Below are 19,223 nucleotides of genomic sequence, written 5' to 3' on the forward strand. Positions count from 1 at the left end.
AGCGATCGCTGGTGCTGTGTGTCAGTCAGACACACTGCATCTTCGATCGTTGAGCCTCTGACGGAGGCTCCTTACCACGTGATCAGCTGTGACCAATCACAGCTGATCATCACGTGAACCAGGAAGTGCCAGTAAACGTCTTTCCTCGGTTCGAGCCGATCGGCGGCTCTCCCTGTCGGGGGGGCCCAATCAGTGCCCACAACAGTGCCAGTACCCATCAGTAATAAGTCAGTGCCGCCTGTCAGTGCCCATCAGTGCCACCTGTCAGTGCCACCTGTCAGTGCCCATCAGTTCTACTCATCAGTGCCAACTCATCAGTGAAGGAGAAAACAAAGTTTTAGAACAAACGAAGAAAAACTTTTTTTTATTTCAAAAATGTTGGTCTTTTTTAGTTTGTTTAGCAAAAAATAAAAACCCCAGCGGTGATCAAGTACCACCTAAAGAAAGCTCTATTTGTGGGAAGAAAATGATAAAAATTTGGGTACAGTGTTGTATGATCGCACAATTGTCAATTAAAGTGCGACAGCGCTGAAAGCTGTAATTGTCCATGGCAGGAAGGGGGGGGGGTGGAGTACCGGTATTGAAGTGGTTAAACATACAAGCTCATTTCAATGTCATTTGTTTATTTTTGGTTATAGTATGTTGAAGACTTTATTTCAGTCAGTACATTTTTAGGAACCTGTGAAGACAGAATGTTTTTGTATATTTTGCATAGAGCACATTTTAGAAAATGTATTTACAATACTTAATCTCTCTGCTAGGTTTTTTTTTTGTCTGTCTGTGGCCATGTCTGTTAACCTCTGTTTGTCTTGGCGAACATTGTTGGTGGGTAAGAAAGTAATGGAAATTCAATGTTTTACAGTTGCCATCACAACATGGGGAAAATCTTCTAATAGAACACCTGTTCCAAAGACAACACTCTTTGGGGATCTCCACTTACTTTGTTGTGTATCTGCCACATAAGTGAGGAGAAATATTTCCAATGGGCTACAAACTGCAAATAAACCACTAGATCATTCCCTCTGACCCCAACTAAAATAGTTTTGGCATTAGATACACTTTAAAATCTCACAGCGGACATTTGCACAGAGTTTTCACAGCTGCTATTCAGAGATTTCTGGATTTGACATGAAGGAAGGAGCTTACAGAAACCTCTGTGCATAGGTACTGTTAGACGGGATAGCAAAAGGAATGGCATAGGTCACCTAAAAGCCCAATTTCAGTCCCTATGTATTGGGACTTTAAATGTACTGTATAGGTTCAAAGCTTGTTTCATCTAGGGGGATCAGAAATTGTACAGGATTGAGGAAGTATACAAGTATATCACATTATTCATCAGCTCCCTGACAAAACAAGCATTGAACCCATTCAGCTGGGGGGAGGGGGCATAACTACATTTTTTTTACAGCAGCCCGAAATGGTGCTTTAAAAGCAAGATAGCAAAGGAAACTCCCTTATTTGCATCTTGACCACTTCCTTTAAAGTCAAAAGTTTCCTATATGATTTACTAGCAGCCTATAATAAGGTGGGCGCCATCATCCTATACTCCCTAATTTGTTTGGATATTAGCCCAGCCATGGCTTCTAAATTGAGTGAACATTGTTCACAAACATCACTAATAACTTATGACTTGGGCAATATGTAATCCCCGTGCCTACAGGGGAACCTAGTTTCTCAATAAGAGCCTCAGTAGAGAGATAAGGGGCTTCATGACACCTGAAAATCTCTCTGCAATATTTTTACTATAGGTCAAAGATGGGGGGGGGGGGGGGGGGGTTAATTAAAAGGACTTGTATTGAGTAAAACAGATAAAAATTGAGAATCAAGATGATTTAGCATTAAAATCTACAAAAATCAGGGATTTCAACATCAAACCAAAAGCTTATCTAGCACTAATTTTCAAAAGCATTTGTTTTTAGCTTTTAACATGGAAAGATTTTTTTGGGTAAATATTTTCATGCAGCTCTGGTTGCAGTACATACCTACGCATTGGCTTTCTGTCCATGCACAGTGAAGAGAATTCTTCACACCAAATTTAAACTTAGTAATTGATAAGACAGATGCATGTAGTCACCCAGGACTTTTATAGAGCTGCAACTGGAGCGACTGCAAATCTTGGTTTTATCTTGTTTAAGATCCTCTGCAATGACAAAAATCCTTCTTGCTGCATCTAAAAAGGTAAGAATAAAAGTACATGTTTTTAATAACATTGCATTTGATATCGTATATACAAACTTGCATAGTACATGTGCTGGCTGTGTGATGTGCTTTTTCTACAGTGACGGCAAACAGTTCCATTGAGTTAAACACACTAAAGTATTCTAAAAGCCAACATCACAACTGAACCTGTTCCGGTTTTGGTTGAAATGGCCTGAAATGCAGACAGTGTGGCCACCGCTTGCAACTATACTGTGAAGGAAGCAGCCTCATTCACAACTGAGCATTTTGTATCACAAAGCTCCAAAATCCCACATTTTTTAGTTATGCCGCTTCTCGTCTGAGCATACTGTTGCTTGATGCTTGAAAATTAAATTCTTTGTAAAGGCAGGCATTTTTTTACCTCCATATATTCTATACAGTGCAGCCCCCCCCCCCCCCACCCCCGAGTACAATCTTGACCCAGAGATCTACATCAGAGCTCTCTCACTTCCCATTGGTTTGGAGACAGCAGCAGGAGCCATTGCCTCCAGCTTGCTATTGTGGGCATTCTACAGGGTGGCGGGGGGGGGGGGGGGGGGAGAGAAGAGGAGGACCGGGGCTGCCCTATGCCAAAACCATGGCATAGGGCAGGCAAGTATGACATGTTTGTTACTTAGAAAAAAAAAAAAAAAAAACACGAACCTTTAAAAGCACTTTAAAATTAGCTTCTTTTGAGCTACAAGTATTTTTTTTTTTGCCCCAACAGACTTCAATGGGAGCACTGATAAAACGTGCGAAAACGCTTAAAATACATACAAAAAGTGCACGTCATGCAATTCTTTTTCTCTAGTAATTCTTAGCTTCCCACTGGCTTAATATTGAAAAAAAAATGCACAAGCCTCAGATTTAGGGACAATTTATACCCTGGAGTAAGTCCAGGGGAAAAATCTAATATACAAATAAACAGCGGTTAAAATCCAATAAACAGTCAAATAAAAAAATTAATAAAAAGATTAAAAAAAACCTCATTGTATTCCTCAATACAGAAAAGATAAATAATGAATAATCACTCTATAAGTTATCAGTTCACTTGGCTATAGGTAAAGCTGCTGTGAGAATTTTAAATATTGATAAATATATAGGTGAAAGCGAGAAGTTTGTAACTTACATATACTAGCCTCTTTACAGCAGTTTTCAATCATCCACACATTTCCCTACAGCATTTTTTTGCAATATGTGAAGACTTATCCAGCTCGGCTCTCATTGAGTAACACTGGGAAACATTCCAAGAGGGACTGCGGAGGCAGCAATAATAACTCAAGTGTATTCTAGGATGCAGATCAAACCCATATCCTTATTGAATAGGTTTCTTATTCTTTACAGTAACGTAAAGTACCTAGCTATCAAAATTCTCTCTGCTAAAGTCAGAGCAGTACAAGACGGATTTTCACTAGTTGCTATGAGATACTGTACTGTACTTCAAAATTGTCACCCAAAAAGGAACCCATCCAGGCCTAAGGCCACATTCACACTAGTGCTCCTATACAAGAGTGTTTTTCATTCGTTTATAAAATTTAGCAAATAAATAATCTTTCTTCATACATTTAGGCAAAAATGTATACTGCTACACAGGCTTGGAAAAATCAGTTTCGAAAAGACCGTATAGAGAGTGTAGTGGTTAACCACCTCCCACCGGGCCACTGCACATATACGGCCGGGTGGGCACTTGCTCCTTCTGAGTGGACGCTCAGGAACGTGCCTGAGTAGGAGGGGGATCGCGCGCGTGCAGCAACGCAATCCCGATGCGCTCGTGTCACCCAGACACAGCGCATCTCCGATCAGCTGGAGGGCTCTGTGCTTGGCCCTCTTGATCACATGACGGCTGTGTCCAATCACAGCTGACTCCATACTACAAACCACTGCTGCACATATGTGAACACGGCCTAAAGCCCAAATCTTTCCATTTCATTCAGATAAATCCGTTTACGTTGCAGTAACACAAATGATGATCATAATTGTTTTCTTTAGTAGCTAATACCAAAGTAGGAAAGCCTGTCCCTTGCCAACATGTTAAAGAGAGGGGCGTTTGCTCTCTGTTGGGAAGCAGTGGTCTCTCTACAGTGGTTCGACATGACCCCTGATGAGTCAGAGCTACAGCTCTCCAATCAGCAAAGCTCATGTTCCATGCTGATTGGAGAGCTCTGGACTCTGATTCAGAATGGGAAGTGTCAAACCTCTGTAAGAAGACAATGAATCCATAAATAAAGTATTAAATGTGAATGAACTTCTCTGATTGTTATTTATAATTTCCTCTCCCTCTGTTCCCTCCAGGTGGTTTTTGGCATCACACCCCTCCACTGATGAACCGCTGGCTCTCAAAATTATGATCAAAAACAAGAAAGACTACAAAGATACCCTCATCGAGAGCCACATACTGAAGGAAGTTCATACCAGTCCATTCTGCACTCATGCATATGGTACCTTCCAGACAAAGGTAAGTGACTCTACCTTCTACTTTTGTGGGAGAGGTCAGTGTTTATTGGTTATCCTCTCAGAATACCGCTATAAGTAAAACCTGCTTTTCTTACAAACGTACCCAAAGCTGCATAGGGTTTCACATAGAGAATCATTTCTATAACCTTTATCTTTCTTTCCTCTGCATAGAAACTCTTATTCTTTGTCATGGAATACCTGAGTGGTGGAGACCTGCAGAACTTCTTATACAAAAGGACACCAGTAGATATTGTGACGACAAGGTAAGGCAATGGGGTACCATGATAATAGGGATGGGGTAGAATATAGTACTGCACATAGATCACATCAATGCATAGGTTTTTCCTAGATAGAAGATAGGTGATACAATAGGGTACCATGATAATTGGGATGGAGGTAGAACATAGTACTGTACATAGATCATATACAAATGTAGGTTTGTCCTAGATACGTGATTCCAACAGGAAGGTCTGACTTTCAGTACATCTGTCCTACCAAGGCTCTACCTATACATGTACAATCTCACACTGGACAGACATCTCAGGCACTGGACATATCTTAAACTTCTACTGAGACTGATTTCAAACAATCTATTTTACCACGAGAATAATCTATCACAATGCCTCTACAGATGTCGCAGTGGGGGAGATTTACTAAAACCGGTGCCCACAGAATCTGGTGCGGATGTGCATAGTAGCTTCAGAAAGCTTTGGCAATAAAACCTAGAAGCTGATTGGTTACTGTGCAAAGCTGCACCAGATTCTGTGTATATCAGTTTTAATAAATCCCAGTGTGTCCATATACATACTGTTATAATCCAACCATTATTGGCCAGTTCATCATCCACTGGGCGCTTCCAACCCTTCACCTGATTGGGCAATCCCTAACCTATCTCCTTTCAAATGTATAAGTAATTATATCATACAGGGGTCTGCCAACGAATCAATATGATTTATATCTAATGGGTCCTTGTCATTTTAGCTAACGTTTGTCTATAAATGTAAAATTTTTTTGTAGTATTGGAAGGAGAGGGGAAGCTTTTTTGTTGCTTTCTGTTTTGGCTTCACATACACTTTAGGAGAGACTGTAAAATCACATTCAATCATATTTGGACACCTTTACTATCACAAAAAACAATTTGTAAGAATTCGCGAAGCGTATTTACTACGGATTAAATCAACAATTTCAAATATCCATATAAAAATACTTCTATGTATATATTGTGCTATGCTCGACCTCATAGGGAACAAAGTGAACACCATCTATAGCCAGCAAAAAAGAATGGCTATTTTTTATAAGAGTTCTAAAAGTAGAATTGCATGGTTCTTGCCTCTGTACCATGGATAACACATTTTTTTGTATGCTTTTACAGCTCCTACGCAAGTGTCCAAAAATGAGAGAGATTCTTGTTAAAGATCTGCAAAGCCACCCATTTTTTAGGAGCGTAGACTGGGTGGAACTGGAGCCTGGTGAGGTATGCCCGCCAATCACCATGAGCACAGTAAGTATATGAATCACACATGGGTCCAGTGCATTGTCCAATGTTCTGCTTTCTATATTCTCCCAGCACCTGAGTGTGCATAACCATTTCTAATAGAAAGACCATCATTGTACATAGTCTTCACTAATAATGTTTCTTCTCTTTATAGAGCCCCCCAGACCTGACGACAGAGATGCCAATGGAGGACATCATAGATCCTGCCTTGTGGGTTCTCTTTCACCCACAGCAGATGGGGAGAAATGAAAAGGCCACAGGTGTCATCAGCTCCCCCTGCAAATGTTGCAGGACTATGGTTTGTTCCCCCCCACCCCACTTATCTACACCAGTGGTGTGTTGGAAAAGCTACATGGGGAGGTTTCAGGCTGGTACTTTTATTTAGGTAAGTGTTGAACTGGCTATAAGAGGAGATTGGAGGCCAGTATTTTTATTCAGGCGTGTGCTGGACCAGCTAAGCTATATAGGGAGGTTGGAGGCTGGTACTTTTATTTAGGCGTGTGTTGGACTGACTGGCTATAAGGGGAGGTTGGAGGCCAGTAATATTTTTTTTGGACATGGGTTGTCTCAGCTAAAAGGGGAGGTTGGAGGCTGAGACATTTTTTCAGGTGTGTGTTGGACTGACTATAGGGAAAGGTTGGAGGCTTGTACTTATTTTCAGTCATGTGTTGGGCCAGCTATAGGGGGCAGGTCGAAGGCTGGTAAATTGTTTAGGCATGTATTGGACTGGCTATAGGGGGAGGTCAAAGGCCAGTATTTCTTTTAGGTGTGTGTTAGATCAGCTATGATTGGAGGCTGTCACTTTTATCTAGGCATGTGTTGGACTGGCTATAAGGGTAGGTTGGAGGCCAGTATTTTGTTTTTAGGCATGTGTTGGATCAGCTATAGGGTAGGTTGGAGGATGGTATTTTTTTCAGGCATGTGTTGGATTGGCTATAGGGGGAGGTTAGAGGCCAGTATTTTTATTCAGATGTACATTAGACCGGGTACAAGGGGAGGTTGGAGGATGGTATTTGTTTAAGCATATATTGGACTGGCTATAGCAGGGCTCCTCAGGCCCGCCAGGGTGATTTACCTGGCCCGTGGACTGCCCCTTCCATAAGATTGCAGCACTTGCACTTCCCTCCCCTCTGCCACCTTATTCACACAAGACAGGAAACATGACAGGCCCGGACAAAGGACTGGACTTTTCATGTTAAGAAGTGGGTGTTACTAGACAGCGGGGAGGTCCCAGCAATCAATCACCTGCTTCTAACATGAAAAGTCCCGCCCTTTTTCTGGACCTGTCATGTTTACTGTCTTGTGTAAATAAGGTAGCAGAGGGGAGGGGAGTGCTGATACTTTTTTCAGATGTGTGTTAGACTGACTATAGAGGGAGGTTGGAGGCTTGTACTTATTTTCAGTCATGTGTTGGGCCAGCTCTAGGGGGAGGTCGAAGGCTGGTATATTGTTTAGGCATGTATTGGACTGGCTATAGGGGGAGGTCAGGGGCCAATATTTCTTTTATGTGTGTGTTGGATAAGCTATGATTGGAGGCTGGCACTTTTATTTAGGCATGTATTGGACTGGCTATAACGGTAGGTTGGAGGCCAGTATTTTGTTTTTAGGAATGTGTTGGATCAGCCTTAGGATGGTATTTTATTGGTTGGACTAGGAAAGTTAGAATCCACAAGCTATGGTATAAATCTGAAAACTGATCAATCCCGATGTACTGACAGGCTATCTCATTTCTTGAGGCCCGAAAATGCCAGAACAGTACAAATATCCTCCAAATGAACCCCTTTTGGAAAGCAGACAGTCCAAGGTATTTAGTAAACGGCATGGGGAGTTTTTTGAAGTTATAATTTTTTGTCCTATTTTTTTTTTTTCCCGCAATTTTTTTACATACTGTCACCAGTACAGCGTCATACGACTGGTGTGGCGGTGATCGGGGACACTGAATGGTTACAAGTATGTAATTCTTAATTTTTTTTAATACATTATTTTTACTTAGAGTGACCACAGCAACGCTGTACTACTCTGAGGAGATGATCAGGGATTTTTTGGGTTGCTTATAAAACATTTTACAGTTATAAGCAACCCATTTTTTTCTGAATGAAAACTACTCATTCAGTGCTTACTATTGTGACACAGCTAATCACATGGCACGGTACAGATGGGCAGTGATTGGCCCTGCCTGTACCATGTGATGACTGTGAGAGTAACCATTTAAGATCCCCATTAGAGTAGCGGGTAAAATGTCCAACAGGATTGGTAATGCGACCGAGTGCACACCTTGCTCCATACTGTTGTGCAAGATGTGAGGGAGTTGTTTGGAAAGGAGTTTGGGTATTACCAAGCAGAGGCTGGCGGGGGCCAGTGTAGAGGAGGGTGGAGACACGGAGGCACAGGAGCCAGAGGTAGGTAGCTGAGTGACAGACAGAAGGAGGAGTAGAGAGAAGAGTGCTAGGGAGGCTAGTCCTGAGTTGGTACACCCCAACAAACATGCCAAGTTGCATGAGGTTGGGGAGATCAGCTCAGGGGTGGTAGTGCTGGAGCAGGCGCCCTCCCCTAGCTGTCAGGGGAATGACTGTTCTTGTAAGGAGGGGGCAAGGGTAGGCAGGTATTGGTGGTAGGGGACTCCATTAGAAGAACAGATAGGGTAATCTGCCACAGACTGTGATCGCCGAACGTTATGTTGTTTAATGGGTGTTCGGGTTCGACACATCACAGATCGGATGGACAAATTATTTGGCGGGGCAGGGGAGGACCCAGCTGCCATGGTACACGTTGGTACCAATGACAAAGAAAGAGGAAGGTGGAGCGTCCTAAAAAATTACTTCAGGAACTTAGGAGCTAAATTGAAGAGAAAGACCTCCAAGGGGGTATTCTCAGAGATACTGCCAGTACCTCGAGCCACACCAGAGAAGCAGCAGGAGATTAGGGTAATTAACAAGTGGCTGAGGAACTGTTATAGGAAGGAGGGTTTTGGGTTCCTGAAGAACTGGGCTGACTTTTCAGTCGGTTACTGGCTCTTTAGTAGGGACAGGCTGCACCTTAATGGGGAGGGTGCAGCTCCGTTTGGAACAAAGATGGCCAAGAAGTTGGAGAGGCTTTTAAACTAGGCATTGGGGGGTTCAGAGCAAGTGATAGCTGGCAGTAAGAATACGACAGAGGAATAGTGGAGTCGTATCCATAACAACAGGAAGTATGTGTTAATACGCTCTTCCAGTTGCTTTTTTTGCTTTAGATATTGATTCCTTTTTGGCTGGTGTAGCCTACATGGCGTTTCTTGTGGATGTTTGCAGCTTGCTCATGCTGGGATGCACGCCCACTCATCTGCTGCTCTCCAGACAGTTTCAGTCACTTTGGGAGTCCCCATTGATTTTATTCCTTGCGTTTCCTTTTTTGTTTTTTGTATTGTGAGTATTAGAATGGTTACATATATTATATACTAAATGTATACTCTTATATTGCTTGCTATGTTCACATTGAACTCTATAGTGTGATTATCATGTGACTATGTTTACATTTCAGACAATGAGAATTAAAGTCACCAAGACATATCCTTTCCTGATGAATGAATATACATTGTTCATTCCGAAACATGTTGGGCTATACGCAAGAAAATAGGATTTTTTTAACTTACCGTAAAATCCATTTCTCTGAGTTCGTTGACAGACACAGCCTTCTATCTTCATAACAATAAGGTTAAATCGCCTCCGCAGGAGTAGGACTAGGCAGAACAAAAAAACAAAACACTTGGCCACTCCCATGGGCCATCCACAGTCAGTATATAACCCCCTCCCTGCTCTAGGTATTTAGTTTAGTAGAAAGCAGTAATAGAAGTATCAAAAGAACTCCATTGGAGGGGTGGGTGCTGTGTCTGTCAAAGAACTCAGAGAAATGGATTTTACAGTAAGTAAAAAATCCTATTTTCTCATTCGTTCATTGACAGACACAGCCTTCTATCTTCATAACTATAGGGACGTCCCAAAGCAGTGCCAACATGAGGGGTGGGAAAACGAAAAATCCCAAGGCTAATACAAGAGCCAACCAGGTAACAGGAACTTCATCCAGGACAAGCTGGAACCTAACCTGAACGACACCCCTTCAAGAGGGACTAGACCCTCTAAACAGCGGCCTGTAAAAAAACTTGCGGCCAAAAGAGGCATCCGCAGATGCCAAACCATCTACTTCGTAGAACTTGTGAAAATGTACACCGACGACCAGTAGCCGCCTTGCCAACTTTCGCAACGGCCAACTGATGACAGAAGGCCCAAGAAGCATGTGCTATAACCGGGAAAGGAGGAAACCGATCCCTGACAGGATAGCCCAGAGACATCTGTCTGATCCATCCAGATCAACAGACTCAGTGGCTGGCAAATACATCCGAATCCCCCAAAACACATCCCAGCCAGATAAAGCCAATTCCTTGGGATGTGCTGACCAGGGACACAAGAAGCCAACCCAATGTCCTTGTTCAAATGGAAATCCAAGGACGGAACCATGTAAAAAAGGACGAAGCACCACCTTAACCTGGGTAAGGTGAACGACAAGATAACTCCACCATTCACAACACCCGAGTAGAAGTGATAGCCAAGAGGTCACCTTCCAAGACAGAGTAAGCAGTGAAACCTCACGAATATATTGAGAGACAGATATAGAGGCCTTTGGAGAACCAAAAACACCAAGTTCAGATCCCACGGCGGTGGAAGAAACCACCCCGGTGGAAACAGACGTCTAACCCCTAGCACAAAAAGGCATGCACCAGGGAGTGCGAGACCAGGAGATGCTGAAGACTGCCCAGGCCGACACCTGGCCCTCTATGGTACTTAAGGCCTATTCTTGCTCATCCCTCCGTAAATGGAAGTAGGAAAAACGGAGCCATTTAAAAAGGAACAAGGACAAATCTGATGAAACTCGGCCCAGAGAAAGGCCCACCCCGTGGCCCAACCCTAGCCAACTGAGGTATCCGTCTGACAGCATTCCACTCCTGGAATGCGTTCATTGGAAAGGGCCGGAACTAGACATTCTGCCCACCGGAGGAGCATACTGGCCACAGCCAGGGTCGCCAACAGCCTTTTTGGCCCACCCTGGTGAGGGACATAAGCTACCGCTGTTGCCTTGTCCGATTGGATCCGTACTGGGAGCCCCCGAAGCTGAGCCGTCCGTGATCCAGACCTAGTCTGATCAATTGAATTTCCAGGATATTACACGGTAGTCTGGATTCCACCAATGTCCAACGACCCTGAGCCAAGCTCAGTCCCAGGACATCTTCCCACCCGGACAGACTGGGATCGGTGGATACCCTGTTCAATACAAGGGGAGAAAGGATCTTCCCCACTGAAGAACCTGAGAAATAAGCCCCCAGACTAGAAAACCTCTGGTTTCCTGACTCAGCCGAATCCGATTGTTCAGAGACCTTGGGTATTTGTCCCATTATACCAGGATCTCCCCGAAGATCTTGCCTCAAAAAAGGGTAGATACCATCAGACCCGACCTCCACATGTGGATCCGCAGAGGAGCCCACCTGCTGGATAGCAAATGAAACAAACGCCACATGCCACTTCTGGAGTCTGTCCAGGGGAAGAAACACTCTGGCCAGAGCTGAAGCCCGGTCAGGATAAGATAAATCAACGTTCTGGCCAGACCAAAGCAGACTTCGATAGTATAGACGCCAACTGAAATCAGAGAAAGTCTGTATAGATACTACATTACTCCTCGGGGTAATCGAGAATTCGGTGCAGAAGATCGCCCAGGCATCCCAGGACCTTCAACCCCCACTGACGTAACCCTGCCAGATCCGGGGCCAACACCTCGTGAACACCCGAGAAGTGGTGGCCAGATCAAAAGGACCACACCACGCTCCGATAATGCTCTGCACCCACAGCAGACGGAGGAAGTGCTGGAGTCGAGCACCAAACAGAATGCTTAAGTATTCGTGATGTCGTAGAAGTCAGAAAGACCCCATGATGGAGTGCCACCGCTGCGTGGACGGACTCCATCCTGAACTCCTGTACCCACACAAGGCAGGTCAGGGCCTTGAGGTCCAGAACTAGTGTACCCTGCCCGCCATCTTTTAGACTGTGCACAGGTTCGAATAAAACCCGACACTGTTCCCAGCAGGGAACCGGGACAATCACACTCTGCAGCAACGGGGCTTGCACAGCCCCCTGCAGAGGACAGCAAGCAGTCTGGCGACAGACGACCATTGGAAGCAACAAACTGGAGGAACACAGCCGGAAAACTCTTATTACCGGCAGTGTTAATTTCATATTAATTTAAAGGATCATTACATTTTTTTTTTTTTTAAATAACAAACATGTTATACTTACCTCCACTGTGCAGCTCATTTTGCACAGAGTGGCCCCGAACCTGGTCTTCTGGGGTCCCTCGGCGGCTGTCTCGGCTCCCCCTGCAAGGACTCCACACCTTCATGCGAGCTCCCTCGCATGGTGTTGAGTGCTTGCGGGCATGCTCCTGTGATACAGCCAGCGGCCATAGCCGCTCACTGTATCACTCGGCCCCGCCCCCCGGCGCGCCGCATCATTGGATGTGATTGACAGCAGCACGAGCCAATGGCTGCGCTGCTTTCAATCCATCCACTGTAACCAATCAAGGCTGGGTGACGAAGAGGATGTCGGGGGCGAGCGCGGGACTTTCAAGGGGTCAGGTAAATAAAACGGGGGGGCTGGGGGGGCCGGTATTGCCAGATGTTTTTTCACCTTAATGCATAGAATAGACAAATATACGACTAAAACTAAAATGACATTTTAGTCAAAAGACTAAGACTAAAACTAAATTGAAATTTGACGTCAAAATTAACACTGGTCTGTAGTGCATGTTCATACCGCAATACCATAAATACCAATACCATAAATACCAATACCATAAATAACATATTAGATTTTTCACTCCAGCAGTATATAACGAGTTTGGAAATTGTAGAGAAATGCTTGAATAATGCATTATAATTTAACTACACCCATTAGGTTTTAGTCAACTAAAATGTCCTGCAGATTTAGTCGACTAAATATGACTAAAACTAAAACAATTGCAGAAGACTAAAATGCCATTTTAGTCCTAAGACTAAAACTAAATCGAAATTTGCTGCCAAATTTAACACTGATTACAGGACAAACTCAAGATGCAACATGAAGTCATTCAGAGTAACCCCCCAAAATACATGTCTATGCACCACTGAGGCAACAGACTCAGCAACCAGGGGAACTGCGGCCAAGAGGCATAGCGGACAAACCGCAGGATAGGTCCCCAAGCAGCAAAGGCAGGGGGATTCTGCTCCCCCTCCAGGTATGCCAGCTGGGCCCTCAAAGCCAGAGATTCCTCTATTGGAGCCATGGTTGCCTCTAGCAGCCTAGAGACAGAGGGTTCACTACTGGTGTAACAGTCCCCTTCTGAAGGGGGGACTCCCTAAAGGGGTACCTTACAGCCAGCGTTTCTGGAAAGCAAAAGGCACTTTGGACACTCCCAGTCTTCATGAACAAATTTGTCAAAATAAGAGAGAGAAGGGAACACTTTTACCACGCAAGACGGTTTATCCTAGAGGGTACCGGCCCTCCCCCGCATCCCCCATCTTGAAAGGTTCCTGCACAGATGAAAGTGCGACAACCAGCACCCCTTTGAGCCCTTCTGCCATCATCCTCACTCCTCCTGACAGGATAGAGAGCGTGGCCACCAGCCCGCAAGGTGGCCACCTCCTGCGGCAGAATCAGATAGGATTGTTCAACAGGGGAGGGCAGGAGTGCCCTATACTAGGCTATCTGCCTAAGCGCTACACCAAAAAGTCAGGGGGGGGGGGTTTGGGGGCCCCCCCACCAGGACCTCCCCTCCGAGGTCCACATAGAGGGTGTCAACTGAGGCCCCTCACAGGGGGCACAACCCCCGCAGCGCCAGCCGCCGAAGCCGTGGCCTAGTGGGCCACAAAAGCGGTGGGCTAAATTTCTGGCGGCCCATGGGGGGACCGGACTGACGAGAGCCGGTAGGCCGCAAAAGCCACGGGCTAAATTTTTGGACACCCGCTGCAAGCACTGGACTGACCCTGAGCCGTGGATGGACGCGCGGCCAGTAGATTGCAAAGCCATGGCCTCGGGGTGTGGGGGGCGGACCGTCAAGAGCCGGTAGGCCCCAAAAGCCAAGGACTACATTTTTGGTCGCCCGCCGCAAGCATGCGGGCGTACCGGACTGACCCTGAACGGACCTCGGCCGGTGGGCTGCAAAGCTGCGGCCCAAATTTCCACCCGCGAGTAGGGGGACTGGACCGATCCTAGCTGGTAGGCCACGAAGCCGTGGCCTAAAATTAGTCCCAGGACCCCCGATCACCCTCCTCCCAGGCCTAACCACCAGATACCCCCCAAAACGAAACCCGAGGGTGGAAAAAAGGGGTCGTGTGTACCAAAAAGTCCCTAGGCCGGAAGCCTGGGCTTCACCCGGGAAAGAGGGGGGGTGGAGAACCCCAGAGGGACCGACCACCCCAGGGAGCACCCGCGTCTCACACCTCTCCGAGGAAGGAGAGGAGGGGACTATTTACCTCAGTGAAATGCGCGGGTAACTCTCCCGGAAAGATCCTCCTCGCCACAGAAGTGGAGGGGCTGTCGGCCATGAGGAACGCTGCGACACAGGCCGAGACCCGATCGTTTGCGACCTTGCGAGACGTTTAACCCCTGTCCAGTGGGGCTATGTCGCGGCCTACCTAGCGCGTAGCTGCGGTCTGCACGCGCTCGCTGGCCAGACTGGGGTGACCCCTGGACCAAGTGTCCAGTCCATCGCCCAGCCCAGCAGTTGATTGAAGATCTCACCGGAAAAAATCCAGGAAAATAAAAAAATAAACAAAAATTCCCAGGACTAGCGATCCCAGCAGGGAACTAAGTCCTTACTCCTGACTAGGCAGAAAAAAAACTGAATACCTAGAGCAGGGAGGGGGTTATATACTGACTGGGGACGGCCCATGGAGTGGCCAAGTGTTTTTTTTTTTTGTTCTGCCTTGCCCTACTACTGCGGAGGCGATATAACCCTATCGTTATGAAGATAGAAGGCTGTGTCTGTCAACGAACGAATGAGAAATCCCTATTGACTGACCACAACTCGTCTCTGGCAGCACAGGGCATACTTGCCTTTTGTTGGGTTTGAAAAATATGTTTTCATGTACCGTATTTGCCGGCATATAAAAAGGGGACTGGGCATATAAGTTGACCCCTAATTTTCCATTTAAAACGTTGGTTTTGTGCTATACTCGCTGTATAAGACGACCCCCTTCCGACTAGTCTGTCAGCCTACTGGATGTGCGGTAATACCGTATGTTCAGTAGCTTCGGTAACATACTGTCTCACAGTATACCGTGCTTAGCCATAGCCAGTGTATACTGTATGTATACAGTATTACCACACATTCAGCGAGCATCCAGAGGGCTGACATCCAGCGGTTGGCTGGCGTATAAGACGACCCCTGCTTTTTGGCCGGTGTAAAAGGTTGTCTTATACGCCGGAAAATACAGGTACAACCATTTTTTCTAATTTTATACTGTGCGTTTTACATCATTTGCCTTGTTGGCCATGTCTATATACAAATACGTTTTTATGTTTTGTATTAATAAAAATGGCATTATATTGCCTTTTACTATAAAATTATCTTTATGACCATTTCTGCCTAAAAAGTCCAAGGGGGCTGCTCTATGGTGTAGGTGTACAAACCTTTTGTATATTTAGGATGTCGGCAGTCCAAACACAAATATATCTTAATTTCTTCATTACTATCCATAACATCTAATCCCAGGGGTTAATGAGGTACCAAATCAAAAACGAAGCCTGAGAAATCATATCGAGGAAAAAACATGCACCAATACAAAACCCAGGGGAATGTTCACAAATGCCAGGAGCCTAGTCAATAAACTGGAGGAACTGGAGCCGCTATTACACGAGGAGGGTGTGGACTTCAGAATAACAGAAACTTGACAGCTCACATGACTGGCTGGTTTGACAGCTCACATGACTGGCTGGTTTGACAGCTCACATGACTGGCTGGTTTGACAGCTCACATGACTGGCTGGTTTGACAGCTCACATGACTGGCTGGTTTGACAGCTCACATGACTGGCTGGTTTGACAGCTCACATGACTGGCTGGTTTGACAGCTCACATGACTGGCTGGCAAACATCCAGGTAGAAGAGGGGAAGGGTTGTGTCTATATAATCAGGAATAGATCTAGTTAATGATGAAATGCATCAGAGAGTGGCCTACCAGTGACGACATCACGCATGCCTGATCGCTTACCATCGGTAGGTAGTGTTTGAAGCCAACAGCCTGCTGCTCTTCCGTTATACAAAACAAATGCCTTTTCTATGAACGTAATTGTAGCCATCTTTTGAAATTTTTTTATATCATGATGGGCTTCACTATTGGAGTTTTCCTTTTTTTTTTTTCATCATTATGAGTGTCCCTTATACGAGCTGTGATCCATATGACAGTTACCCGCCTGGATAAACTTGCCGCTGCCTGTTTTACCATAATAAATTATGGTCTTGGACATCTGGTAAGAAGCCTGAGTGTGAGGGTGCTGCTGGTGACAGATCTCTTTACTTTCACTCTGCATGAATCATTCCTTCATTGGATTGTTTTGCGCTTATGGACGGTTTTTGATTTTTTGTGTTGCAATATTAACCATTTCAGCCCTGGAAGGATTTACCCTCTTAATGACCAGGCCATCTTTTGTGATACGGCACTGCGTCGCTTTAACTGACAACTGCGTCCACCTGTGCCACCTCATCTGTGCCCACCTGTGCCAATCAGTGCCCAGCTGTGCCGCCTGATCAGTACCCATCTGTGCAATCGGTGCCCATCTGTGCCACCTCATCAGTGCCCACCTGTGCCACCTCATCAGTGCCCACCTGTGCCACCTCATCAGTGCCCACCTGTGCCACCTCATACGTGCAATCAATCAGCGCACATCTGTGCAATCAATTAGTGCACATCTGTGCCGCCTCATCAGTGCCACCTCATCAGTGCCTATCAGTGCAGGCTTAGCACACACCTGTGTAGTCGCATCACCACCAGCAACCATGTCCAAAAGATGCTTTTCCGCCGAGGAGGCGTACCAAATACTTTCCCAGGCCGACGAGAGCAATGGGGAGCTCTCTTTTTTGGATTCCCTTTCAGACTCCGATTCTGATGTAAATTATGAGCCAGTCCTCAGTAGTGAAACACTGAGTGACTCAGAGGAGGAAGATATTCGGCCCGCCAAATGAAGGCATTCTGGTGAGGAGGCAGTGCCATCCACCAGCACCGCAGTGCCATCCACCAGCACCGCAGTGCCTCAGCAAGAAAGGGCAAGGACCCATGCCAGCCTTCCCTATGCCCTTCAGAACCCCTTGTGGCTTCCTCCTAATTCAGGAAAAGCCAACATTCCCCCTTTCACTGCCCAGCCAGAAGTCCAGGTGGACACAGAGAATTTTTCCCCAATCAATTTTTTTGATTTCATTTTTACAGAGGACATGCGCTATCAACAATTGTGGCCCAGTGCAACCTTTATGCACAGCAATTTATTTTAAATAATCCAACGTCCTATTATGCCCGTCCCTACGAGTGGAGAGACCTAACCGTGGAGGAGTTGAAGGTTTTTTAGGCCTCACATTTTGTATCGGACTCACAAAAAAAAAAACACTTTGATGTCCTATTGGCCAACCCACCCCATCCACCACATGCCAATCTTCTCCAAGATAATGCCCAGAACCAGATACCTCATGATAATGAGGTTCCTTCATTTTAATGATAATACCCAGTGCCCTCCCCGAAATGACCCAAATTATGACAGGCTTTTCAAAATTCGGCCACTTCTAAATTATTTTTGTGAAGTATTCCCCCACCTATGTGTGGATGAGTCCACTGTTAAATTTAGTGGCAGGCTTGAAATCAAACAATTTATTCCCAGCAAAAGGGCCCACTATGGGGTGAAGGTATACAAATTATGTGACCGAGTCACAGGGTACATATATGCCTTCAAAGTGTACGAAGGGAAGGACAACCAGCTGCAACCTCCTAATTGCCCAGACTACTTGGGATCAAGCGGGAAAATTGTTTGGGACCTCATATACCCCCTACTGGAGAAAGGCTACCATTTATACGTAGACAACTTCTACACATCTCTGTCCCTGTTCCACAACCTTCACCGGAAGAAGACACCAGCATGTGGCACCGTAAAAAAGAACTAGAAGGGCTTTCCTCAAAGTCTTGTCAATAAGAAGTTGCGAAAAGAAGAAAACGGCAAGTCTGCAAAACAAGGAGATTTTGGCAGTGAAGTGGAGGGACAAAAAGGGATGTCTACATGTTGTCTTCGATCCTCAATGATACCTTCGTGGAAATCCCCAGAAGGAATAGCCTAATACAAAAACCAAAATGCATCTAGGAATATTATTTGTTCATGGGGGAGTCGACTTCAATGACCAAATGTTGGAACCATACCTTGCCACAAGACGGACATACCATTGGTATAAAAAAGTCGCAATTTATTTTTTTCAATTAGCCATATATAACTCATATGTAATTTACTGCAACTCCACCCAAAACCCCAAACGCTTCCTTGGCTACCAGGAGGAAGTTTTCACTGCCCTTTTATTCCCGAACGGTTTACCAGAAAATATCTGCTCAGATGTTCTTAGTCGACTCTCCGAAACCCACTTTCCCGATAAAATCCCTCCCAAACCAACAGGCCAACGTAGTCAAAAATAAAATGTAAGGTGTGTACCAGGGCAGGAGTCAGAAGAGACACATCCCAACCAGGCCTCTGCATAGGTGAATGTTTTCTCCGTTACCATACTTCAATAAATTATTAGTGAAGTATGGTAAACTTAAACCTCAGTTCTTGCCTTCACACACCTTCGAACCCCTTATGCCACTGCCTGCTCTGTAATTGACCCTGGCTTGTTATTCGACCACACTTCTGTCTGCCGATTCTGTACATACCTCTGCCTGATCTGGAGCTGACCCTGGACTGTTTGACCATGTTTTTTCCCTGCCTCATGGACTCTTGTAACCTGCTACTGGACTAGTGGGATTCAACACAGGGGTCTCACATATGTGAGGGGCTCCAGAATTGTTTTTCTGGA

The 19,223-nt window shown here is 45.4% G+C and overlaps 1 protein-coding gene across 5 annotated transcripts in view; it reads right to left on the bottom strand.

Moving 5' to 3' along the window:
- Positions 1-19,223, bottom strand: part of KLHL20 (kelch like family member 20) — a 151,634-nt gene that overhangs the window by 95,302 nt on the left and 37,109 nt on the right. For all 5 annotated transcript variants that reach the window (XM_073593211.1, XM_073593214.1, XM_073593213.1 and 2 more), the window contains one exon: positions 1,983-2,170. In XM_073593211.1, the coding sequence (XP_073449312.1) occupies positions 1,983-2,005 (23 nt within the window). In that variant the 5' untranslated portion in view covers positions 2,006-2,170. The remainder of the gene's footprint in view (positions 1-1,982; positions 2,171-19,223) is intronic.

Source organism: Aquarana catesbeiana, linkage group LG07 (assembly GCF_042186555.1).
Source record: "Aquarana catesbeiana isolate 2022-GZ linkage group LG07, ASM4218655v1, whole genome shotgun sequence".
In the NCBI taxonomy this organism is placed as follows: domain Eukaryota; kingdom Metazoa; phylum Chordata; class Amphibia; order Anura; family Ranidae; genus Aquarana; species Aquarana catesbeiana.